Source organism: Cynocephalus volans, chromosome 5 (genome assembly GCF_027409185.1).
Source record: "Cynocephalus volans isolate mCynVol1 chromosome 5, mCynVol1.pri, whole genome shotgun sequence".
NCBI classification, from domain to species: Eukaryota; Metazoa; Chordata; class Mammalia; order Dermoptera; family Cynocephalidae; genus Cynocephalus; species Cynocephalus volans.
Genome location: NC_084464.1, coordinates 111,777,137 through 111,789,292, shown reverse-complemented (window position 1 = coordinate 111,789,292; position 12,156 = coordinate 111,777,137). Strand labels below are relative to the sequence as shown.

Genomic DNA, 12,156 nt, shown 5'->3' with positions numbered 1-12,156 from the left:
GAGAGCATGGAGGGAGGGTGTGCTGTGACTTATGCCAAATGACCCTCGCTGGTGGCCATCAAGCAGCACACCCAGGGGCTCCCACTTCATAGTGAGTTTCCTGACTTTTGGGGCTGCTCCTCCCAGAGTTTATGAACATTCTTTATTCCTTCTCTCAGTTTGATAATAACAGCATCATTATCTCAGTCCCTGGGACCAACTTAAATTCTCCAAGACATGCATGATTGGGTCCTGAGGGAATGATTCCTGCCCATCAGATATTACAGGGCTTCTGTCACCAACTCTACATCCCCCGCCCCCCATATCCCCAACCTCCTCACAGAACATTCACTGTAAATGCAAGCTCAGAAAACAATTTTTCCCATATTTGCTTAGTCTTTTACTTAGATACTATGTATTGAGCATCTAATATGTGACAGGCCCTGTTCTAATTGCTTTACACACCTGCTCTCCAATCTTGAAAACAAATAAGTGTTAAACGTCATTTCACCTGTTTTACTGAAAACTAAGGCTCAGAGAATTCAAATCAGGTTTCAGATCTAGCTCTGTCTGCCTCTGAAACCTGTACTCTTTCTACTGTTTCATGCTTAGATTAATAGCACCAATTGAACACAATGTTGAATGTACTGTGTGTATTATCTTTCAAATTCTGCCAAAGCCCACCTCTATGATGCTAAGTAGAGGAATTTAGAGCTCTCTCCTACCACCACCTTCTGAACTGTGTCCCTATGCGTACTGCCTGATTCATGGCTCTTGGGCTGACTGAGATCGAAGACGTAGAGAAGAACAGGCAAAATATGAAGAAGATAAATTGAGTTATATAGTGAAAAGGGTAGAGCTGCTCCTAAAGAGATAGACTGGTTCCGGAAGGCAGAGGGAAAGTACGAGAGAAAAGTAATGTGGAATTTTTGTTTTCATGTTTCTCCTTGTAAGTGTTGTCATCGATGGATACCCTGTAACTAAAGATCAAATAAATATCTTGGAAGCCAGGTCAATCATTCCCATGATCATCTTTGAGTTGCATGTGCCTTCCAAGGAAATTTTCAAAAGATTGCTCCTAGACAAAAGAAATGAACGAAGGTAATGTACATGATGAAAACAACTATAAAAGAATGAACTTTGATCATCCGGGGAAAAAAGTATGTTTTTAATAGCTTTTTCCATTCCTTCTCTGGTTTTCTATAGTTTGCCTTATCCATTGCATAACAGTTCACAGATTACAGCTGTCAAGAATGCACAGTACCGCAAAAATATTGGTGAGATTAGGAGCTATTATCAAGAACAGCATCAGAACTGGTATGTGATTGACGGATTTCACAGCAAATGGTGGGTATGGAATGAAGTCATTAAGAACATTCAAATGGTGAATAAATATATGCAGATATACCTGGAAAGAATCCAAGAAGGTAAGAAAATATTTTAAAAAGTAGAATATGAATTTTAAGTCTAAACATGCCTGGCTCATGTTACCATAATTCATTCAATTTCAACATTTGTCCAGACAATCTTAATCAGTATTTTAAATATATAGTTCAATCCTTAAATATATAGCACTAACCAATTATTGTGGTGCTATGATCTGAATGCTGGTGTCCCCCCTTAAAATTCATATGTTAAAACCTAATCTCCAGTACAATAGTATTAAGAGGTGGGGCTTTAAGGTGATTCAGTCATGAGGGCTCCACACTTATGAATGGGATTAGGGCCCTTATAAATGAGGCTTGAGGGTGTCTTCTGGTTCCTTGATCTTGGATTTCCCAGCCTCCAGAACTGTGAGCAATAAACAGCTTTGTTTATAAATCACCCAATCTAAGTATTTTGCTATAGCAGCTCAAACCAACTAAGACATGTGGGCACATATATTTATTTTAATAAACAACTGAAACTACTCAAGCGATCATATATTGAATGCCTTTGTGAACCTAGGATGTAAAAATAATGCATGATCTCTCACTAGAGAAGTTTATAGTGTTTGAAATGCCATGTAAGAAGCCATTTTCCAGAATGTTTGGGGTAGTTATATGGGGGCAATGGTCTGTGGAGTGACACTTGGCAAAATTTTATTTAGGAATCCAGAATTCAAATTATTTTTATTATTTACATTTCTTATGATATGATGTAAATCTTGAGTCAATTAAAAAGACTAAACTTGAGCATTAAAATGCCTTTTAATCTATGTTTGGAATTCATGAAAGAAAACATTTGATTATATTTTCCTATTAAATAGTTTCTTGGCTTTTCTCCAAAAATACACAAAATAGAAGGAAAGTTATCTACATCTGATATCTCTAAAAAGAGTGATGACTTCAAAGCAGTTATCTGTAGGGGTCTCACAGACATCTGTTTAATGGTTTTGTTTAACCTTGAAAACTACAGAGAAGATATCATGAGGTACGTGATGCAATGTGACTAAGAGAATCTTGAATGAGGAAAAATGCAGTGAGGATTCCAATGACTGAGTCATTGTATCTTGATTTGCTTCATTATTTGGGCGTAACCAGCATCTCTGGTTCCTGTTGCCTATGGATTGGGAATTTGTTTTCACCTGAGGATTATAAGGCATGAAGATGAGGGTGCAAGGGAGGGAGAATTGAGTTTTTAGAAACCTACTCCTAATAAGCTCTAGATAGCATCGCACTAGTAAACACTCCATAGCAGACTTTGAAAGCAAAAATTGTGCCTTGTTTGTCTGTTACTCTATGTGACCCTCACGATCTTAGATTGGGTTCCCTGGAAAAAGACTCAAGATAAGAAGTTGTGTGCAGAAGCTTTATCAGGAAGTACTCTCAGGATCAGAAAGTACTCTCAGGAGTAGAGTTGCCACATTTAGCAAGTGAAAATACAGGACACCCAGCTAAATTTAAATTTCAGATAAACAACGAATATGTCCAAAATAATGCATGGGGCACACTTGTACTAAAAACTATTTGTTCATCTAAACTTCAAACTTAACTAGGCATCCTGTATTTTATCTGGCAACTCTAATCAGGAGATAGACCTGTGGGGAAGCAGGGACAGTAGAATGGGGCAGAGGGAAAATCTAGCCTGTAGTGTAGTGGAAACAGAAGCCCTCAGCAGATCCCATAGGGAAACATGGGAGCTGGGAAGAATCTTCAAAATTTCCTGAATTGGGGGGAGGGGGCCAGACTTTGTATCCCCCATCAGGCTATCACTGATCACAGGACACCCTGGGAGGGAATATACAGTAACTTTTACAACGTGTGACAGAGGGGCAATTCCCAGTCTGGCTGTGAGCTGTCAGCACCATTGTTCCCAGCAGCTGGGTGTGGGCGCATCAGCCCCGATGAGGGACCTGGATGAGGCACCTCAGAATCCATCACATTATTCCAGTGCCTTCCATATCCCTCATGTCATTAAATCTAATTAAAGTCTGTTCTGTGCTCTTCTGCTTTGGCTTCCTCCTGTTAATTTAGCCTGTACCTGGTTGTTTGAATTTAGTTTTGATTTTTTTCATTTTATGTTTCCTTTATATGCTGCTTAAATAATCCTTCCCCATTAAGGAGCCAAGGTTTTCACTGACCAATGAGATAGTGCAAGACCCTGGCTAGAAGAAGAGGTTTGCCAGATGTTCGCTGAAGAGACGCGCATGACGCAACTGACCCCTTCCCCCTCCTTGGACCCAGAGGGAGGCAGGACCTGCAGCCTGCCCTGCCCTACCAAAGTGAGCTGAGGAGACCTGCTGGGGGCTCATTCTGTTGCAACAGATTCTGGAACAGGACTCAAGGTGGTGTAATATAGTCACTACCACACCTGTCAAGCAAAGACAATTCACCACCACAGTAGCAACCAGGGCCATTCCACAGTAACCTACTGCTCACTCAACTACACTGATATCAGAAGAGTCACCAGTAAAGCCTGCAAATAGAGGAAGAAATCTTTACCCTCATAGCCAACCTCAGTATAATAGAAGAAGCAAACCCTCTACCAAATGACCAAATATCAATGAAAAAATACTATAACTACAGATAAACAAGAAGATATGACACCACAGAAGGATTACAGTAATGCTCAAATTTCAGACTCCCTGGAACAGGGAATCCTTAAAATGTCTGAAAAAGAATTCCAAGCGATGACCTTAAGAAAATTCGAAGAAATAAAAGAAGACTCAATTAGAGAACACAGTGAAACAAGAAAACATCCAGAATATGAAGGAGGAAATGTACAAAGAGATTAATACCTTAAAAAAGAGTGTAGCAGAACTCCTAGAAATGAAAGAGTCACTCAATGAAATAAAAAGCACAACAGAGAGCTTGAGCAGCAGGGTAGAGCAAGCAGAATTAAGAATTTCAGATCTTGAAGATGGTCTTTTTGAAATAACTCAGGCAGATGGAAAAAAGGAAAAAGAAATAAAAATAATGAGGAAATTCTAAGAGAGACAGAAGACAACCTCAGGCACTCTGATATCTGAACTGTGGATATTCCAGAAGGGGAGGAGAAAGGAAAAGGTATTGAAAACCTATTCAAGGAAATAGTAACAGAAAACTTCCCAGGTGTAGGGAGAGAAACAGACCTTCAGATTCAGGAAACTCAAAGGTCCCCAAACAGATTCAATCTAAAAAGATCCTCCACAAGATACATTATAGTTAAATTTGCAAAGCTCAAAGACAAAGAGAGAATTATAAAAGCAGCAAGAGAAAAGCAACAAGTCACCTATAGGGGATCCCCCATCAGACTAACAGCAGACTTCTCAACCAAAACCCTACAAGCCAGAAGAAAGGGGAATGATATATTCAAAATACCAAAAGAAAAAAATTGCCAGCCAAGAATTCTTTACCCAGCAAGGCTCTCCTTCTGCAATGGGGGAGAAATAGTATATTTCCCAGACCAACAAAAGTTGTTGGAGATCACCACCACACAACCAGCCCTGCAAGAAATTCTCAAGGGAGTCCTTCATCTGGAATCTGAATGATGATGAGCAATATCACAAATACACAAGAAAGAGCAAAACCGACTATTAAAACAAAAATGCCAATGAGGAAGAGAAAGAAGTTAACTCATTCTACCTTAAATTTCCAAATAACATTAAAGAAGAGAAATAAAAGGGGAAGTAATGATCAAAAGATACTTAATTCATATAAACAAGAAGCAATTAAATGACAGGAATTAAACAATATTTGTCAATAACTACCCTAAATGTGAATGGATTAAACTCCCCATTCAAAAGACACAGACTGACTGACTGGATTAAAAAGCTAGAGCCAAGGGCCGACCCCGTGGCGCACTCGGGAGAGTGCGGCACTGGGAGTGCAGCAGTGCTCCCGCTGCGGGTTCGGATCTTATATAAGGATGGCCGGTGCACTCACTGGCTGAGCGCAGTGTGGCCAGTCACAAAAAGACAATAAATAAATAAATAAATAAATAAATAAATAAAAAGCTAGAGCCAAGTATATGTCATCTTCAAGAGACCCACCTCACCTGTAGAGACACACACAGACTAAAAGTGAAGGGATGGAAATAGATATACCATGCAAATGGAAACCAAAAATGAGCAGGAGTAGCTATTCTTATATCAGGCAAAATAGACTTTAAAACCAAGGAACATAAAGAGAGACAAAGAAGGCCACTATAGGGCCGGCCTGTGGCTCACTCGGGAGAGTGTGGTGCTGAGAACACCAAGGCCCCGGGTTCGGATCCCATATACGGATGGCCGGTTCGCTCACTGGCTGAGCGTGGTGCTCACAACACCAAGTCAAGGGTTAAGATCCCCTTACTGGTCATCTTTTAAAAAAAAAAAAAAAAAAAAGAAGGCCACTATATAATGATAAAAGGATCTATCCAGCTAGAAGACATAACAATCATAAATATATATGCACCCAATACTGGAGCACCCAGATATATAAAGCAAACATCTTAGACCTAAAGAAAGAAATAGGCCCTAATACATTAATAGTCGGTGATCTGAACACCCCTCTCTCAGTACGGGGCAGATTTTCCAGGCAACAAACCAACAAAGAGACACAGGATTTAATCTACACCTTAGACCAACTGGATCTGGCAGATATATACAGAACATTTCGCCCAACAACTAAAGAATACACTTTCTTCTCATCGGCTCATAGAACATTCTCCAGGATAGACCACATATTAGGTCACAAATCTAGTCTCAGCAAATTTTTAAAAATTCAAATCATTCCAAGTATCTTTTCAGACCACAATGGACTAAAACTGGAAATTAATAATGAGTAAAACACTGGAAAGTATACAAATATGTGGAAACTAAACAGTAGGCTTCTGAATGACCTATGGGTCCAAGAAGAAATTAAACAGGAAATAAAAAAATTTCTTGAAACTAATGAAAATAAAGATACACTGAACCAAAACCTGTGGGACACTGCCAAAGCAATACTGAGAGGAAAGTTTATTGCAATAAATGCTTACATCAAAAGAACAGAAAGACTTCAAATAAATAACCTAACATTATACCTCAAAGAACTTGAAAAACAACAATACAGACCTAAAAGTAGTAGATGGAAAGAAATAATTAAGATCAGACCAGAACTAAATGAAATAGAGACCCTAAAAACCATAGAAAAGACCAATGAAACAAAAAGTTGGTTTTTTGAGAAGATAAATAAAATAGACAAACCATTAGCTAGGTTAACAAAAAAAAAAGAAGAGAGAAGACCCAAATAACAAAAATCAGAAGTGAAAAGGGAGACATTACAACTGATACCACAGAAATACGAAGAATCATTAGAGATTTTTATAAACAACTGTATGACAATGAATATGAAAATACGGAAGATATGGATAAGTTTCTAGATACATACAAACTACCCAGATTGAACCAAGAAGAGATAGAAAACCTGAACAGACCAATAACAAGCAATGAGATTGCAGTAGTAATCAGCAATCGTCCAACAAAGAAAAGTCCAGGTCCGGATGGCATTAGAGCTGAATTCTATCAAACTTTCAAAAAGGACTTAATACCAATTCTCAAACTGTTCCAAACTCATTCTATGATGCCAACATAACTCTGATACCAAAACCAGATAAAGACACAACAAAAAAAGAAAATTACAAGCCAATATCCTTGATGAACATAGACACAAAAATCCTCAACAAAATATTAGCAATCAGAATACAGCAACACATTAAGAAAATTATACACCATGGTCAAGCAGGATTTATTCCAGGGATGCAAGGATGGTTCAACATATGAAAGTTAATAAATGTGATACATCACATCAACAAACTCAAGGATAAAGATCATATGATTATCTCAATAGATGCTGAAAAAGCATTTGACAAAATTCAACATCTCTTCATGATAAAGACTCTCAACATATTAGGTATAGAAGAGAAGTATCTCAACACAATAAAAGACATTTATGACAAGCCCACCACCAGTATCATTCTGAATGGGGAAAGACTGAGTGCCTTTCCCTTAAGAACAGGAACAAGACAAGGATGCCCATTCTCACCACTTCTATTTAACATAGTACTGGAGATACTAGCCAGAGCAATCAGACAAGAGAAAGAAATAAATAGAATCCAGATTGGAAAAGATGAAGTCAAACTGTCTCTATTTGCAGATGACATGATACTATATATAGAAAAATCTAAAGACTCTATCAAAAAACTTCTAGAGCTAGTTAATAACTTCAGTAACATTGCAGGATACAAAATAAATGCCACCAAATCAGTCACATTTATATGCTCAAATAATGAACTAACAGAGAAATAAAGGAAGTAAGCCCATTTACAATTGTCATGAAAAAAATAAAATACCTAGGGATCAATTTAACCGAGGAGGTGAAAGATCTCTACAATGAGAACTACAAACAACTTCTGAAAGAAATTAAGGAAGACACAAAAAGATGGAAAGATATTACATGCTCTTGGATTGGAAGAATTAACATTGTGAAAATGTCTATACTACCCAAAGTGATCTACAGATTCAATGCAATCCCCATCAAAATACCAATGACATGCTTCACAGAAATGGAAAAAACAATCTTAACTTTCATATGGAAAAAAAAAAACCCAAATAGCCAAAACAATCCTGAGCAAGAAAAATAAAGCCAGAGGCATAACACTACCTGACTTTAAATTATACTACAAAGCTATTGTAACCAAAACAATATGGTACTGGCATAAAAATAGACACTCGGACCAGTTGAGCAGAATTGAGAACCCAGAAATCACCCCTCAGGCTTACAGCCATCTGATATTGGACAAAGGCAACAAAAATCTACATTGGGGAAAAGACTGCCTCTTCAACAAGTGGTGCTGGGAAAATTGGATATCCATATGCAGAAGAATGAAACTAGATATGCACCTCTCACCGTATACTAAAATCAACTCAAAACGGATTAAAGACTTAAGTATAAGACCTGGAACTGTAAAATTACTAAGGGAAAATATAGGTGAAACACTTCAGGAACTAGGTCTTAGCACAGACTTTATGAACATGAGCCCAAAAGCACAAGCAGCAAAAGAAAAAATAAACAAATGGGTCTATATCAAACTAAAAACCTCTGCACAGCAAAGGAAACAATCAACAGAGTGAAACAACAACCTACAGAGTGGGAGAAAACTTTTGCTAACTATGCATCCGGCAAGGGATTAAGATCCCTGATATACAAGGAACTCAAGCAATTACACAGTAAAAAAAAAAAAACCCAACAACCCAATTAAAAAATGGGTAAAGGAGCTGAATAGACATTTTTCAAAGGACAACATGCAAATGGCCAACAGGTACATGAAAAAATGCTCAACATCACTAGTCACCAGGGAAATGCAAATTAAAACTACACTGAGATACCACCTCACCCCAGTTAGATTGGCTATAATCAAAAAGATGGTGAATTACAATGCTGGCGAGGGTGTGGAGAGAAAGGAAAGCTCTTGCACTGTTGGTGGGACTGTAAATTAGTACAACCACTATGGAAAACAGTATGGAGGTTTCTCAAATAACTACAGATAGGTGTTTCATACAATCCAGCAATCCCACTTCTGGGGATTTACCCAGAGGAATGGAAATCATCATGTCGAAGGTCTACCTGCATTCCCATGTTTATCACAGCTCTATTTACAATAGCCAGGACATGGAACCAACCTAAATGTCCATCAACAGATGACTGGGCAAGGAAACTGTGGTATGTACACACAATGGAATACTACTCTGCCATAAAAAATGAATGAAATTCTCCCATTTGCAACAATATGGATGAGCCTGGAGAAACTTATGTTAAATGAAATAAGCAAAGCACAGAGGGATAAATACCACATGTACTCACTCATAACTTGGAGCTAAGAGAGAAAGTAGGAAGGAAAGAAAGACCACAGTGGTGTTTTGGACTTACAGAGGGAGAGAACATACCTTGGGATACAAAGTGGAGTCAGGGGGAAGGGGATGAAGGAGGGAAGTTGGGGATAATTGTGTGGGGGACACAGGGTACAAACACAATTTGTGGTAATCGGCATGCTGCCAGTACGGATCTGGCCTGCACATCTTGGGCACAAGGGGTGACAATCAGCTCTGTGTCCCATAAATATTCATAACCAATAAAAAGAAAAAAGAAGATTAAAGAGATTCCTCCTCATTCTGCCACATTCCAGAATAGGATATACAGACCTTGCTAGATGTCATCAAGAATATCCCAAGGATTAGAAAAAGAGATGTTTGATTGTCTTTTGAGACTTGAAGTCATTTAATTCTAAATTACCCTGCCACTAAACCTGTCAGGATTGGTGAGGTTCAGCACATCTGAGCTGAAAAGCAACCTAGGAATATACAGTATTATAATGCTATAGTATCTCATGCATAACATTATAACACTATAATAATACTATATACTTTAATAATACTCTATGTTATTATGCTGTAACTTATATAGTACTATATATTATAACACTTTAGAAAAATATTACACCATTATAGTATTATAGTGGTGTAATATTCTTTGTAGGAAATAAATTCTGGGGTTTCCTAGCCTTTTCATGGGTTTTATAAACAACAGATAGAAAGTATATTAATTATCTATTCCTGTATAACAAATTAGTACAAAATTTAGCAGCTTAAAATAATACACACACACATATAGCCCCACAGAGTTGCCATGGGTCAGGAATCTGGACAGTTTAACTGAGAGTCTCTCACAAGGTTACAGTCAAGATATTGGCCAGGGTTATAGATCTCTTCTGAAGGCTCCTCTGAGAAAGAATCCACTACCACTCTTACACATGTGTCATTGACAAGATCCAGTTGCTTGAGGGTTATTGGACTAAGGACCTCAATTTCTTGCTGGCTGTTGGCCAGAGGCCACCCTCAGTTTCCTGCCCTGTGGACCTCTCCAACATGGCAGCTTGCCTTATCAAGTGCCCAAACTGAAAAGGCAAGAAAGAATGCCAAGACAGAAGTTACAATCTTTTCTAATTGTTTTAGTTTCTTAGGGCTGCTGTAACAAAATGCCACAGAGTGGCTTAAACAACAAAAATTTATCATCTCACAGTCCGGAGGCTAGAAGTCCAAAATCAAGGATTGGCAGGGCCGTGCCCATGCTCTGTGAAGATTCTAGGGGAAGATCTGTTCCATGCCTTTCTCTTAGTTTCTAGCATTGCCAGCAATCCTCAGTGTTCCTTGGCTTACAGATGCATCAGTCCAATCTCTGCCTCTGTCATCATATGGCATTCTCTCTGTGTGTCTGTCTGTCTCTATGTCTTTTCATGTCATTCCTCAGTCTGTATCTACCTGTGTCTATCTATCTGACCCTATATAGCTAATTTATATATGTGTTTGTGAGAATGGGTATGAGTGTGTATATATGTATATATATGTATGTATATATACATGCCCACACACACACATATTAATTGTGTGTATATATAAATATTGTTTATAACATGTAGTTATTATTTATAACATATATATCTAATAGCTAAGAACTTAAACAACCAAAATATTCATCAATAGATAAATAGTTAAGTAAACTATATGTGTATTTATACAGTGGAATACTATGCATCAATTAAAAGAATTAAGTAAGTCATATAAACTGAAATAGAAAGATGTCAAAGACCATAACTAATTGATTAAAGCAAGTTGCAGAGTAATGTTTACTGTATGGTGACATAAGCAAACTATATGCAAAAATGTATAGAAAAAAGACTGAAAAGAATACAAACCCAACAGTGATTAGCTCTCAGGAGGGGTGTTGGATTGAGAGGATGGAAGTATGAACAGTAACTTTTACTTTTTGCTCTATCGTTTGGAATTTTATAATGAATATGTATTTGTACGATGCTGTGTAGTTGAAATTATTTTAATTTTTGAAATCATTGTGTATTCTATGAAAAAAAAAATATATATATAATAGTTAATATGTTCATAATAGGAAAAGCCGCCTGCATTGACAAGTTATGTATCACCCCTCAAGAACTGATTTCTCGCCTGGGAGAATTTGGACAGTTCTGCCCTGTCAGCCTGGCAGAATCATATGAATTTTTTGACTGCTCTGAAACAGAGTCCTTGGAATTTGCAGCAGAGTTCAGGGGGCAGTATTATAAAATGAGTTCTCAGGAAAAACTGAATGTAAGTTTGTTCCTAACTGTAGTATTTACTAAGGAAGGAAAATGCCTTATCTTGGAATTCATCAAATAAGAAGGGGTGGGTATAGCTGAGAACACCCAGAAACTTGACACCAGGAGCCCCATTATTGGAACCTATGACTCTGGGACCAGTGAGGCACCTCAGAGGTCAGTCTTGAGATTGAATCCCAGGACATATCTTGAAACATAGCAGAAGTCCAGAATCAGTGATGGGCCCTTGACATGAGCCAGCCCAACAGGTAGGCAGAGCCAACGGTGAACCCCACCAATAGCAGAGAACTGAACATCAAGGGCTTAGCCCCACGTGGGCATCCAGGGGACTCAACTGCATGGGCTGCAGAAGGGAAGTCACAATCAGTAGAAATGAATCAAGAGGTGATGTATGTCTCCTGTGCTTTAAAAATGTTCCCTATCACAAGGATTCCCCATATACCTTATATTTCTGTTTCGTAGAACAGAATATGAGTTTGTTCTGATATTCCATTGTCCATAATTTGATGATATAAAAGGGTTAGTAGTTGAAAACAATAATGAAAACCAATCAGATGTCTCTGAACATTTTATTTTCCTCTGGGAATTAGA

The 12,156-nt window shown here is 38.0% G+C and overlaps 1 protein-coding gene across 1 annotated transcript in view; it reads left to right on the top strand.

Moving 5' to 3' along the window:
• The window catches only part of AK9 (adenylate kinase 9), a 144,099-nt gene that overhangs the window by 126,924 nt on the left and 5,019 nt on the right, over positions 1-12,156 (top strand). The window contains exons 35-37 of the mRNA XM_063096676.1: positions 934-1,080; positions 1,186-1,406; positions 11,361-11,557. Of these exons, the coding sequence (XP_062952746.1) occupies positions 934-1,080; positions 1,186-1,406; positions 11,361-11,557 (565 nt within the window). The remainder of the gene's footprint in view (positions 1-933; positions 1,081-1,185; positions 1,407-11,360; positions 11,558-12,156) is intronic.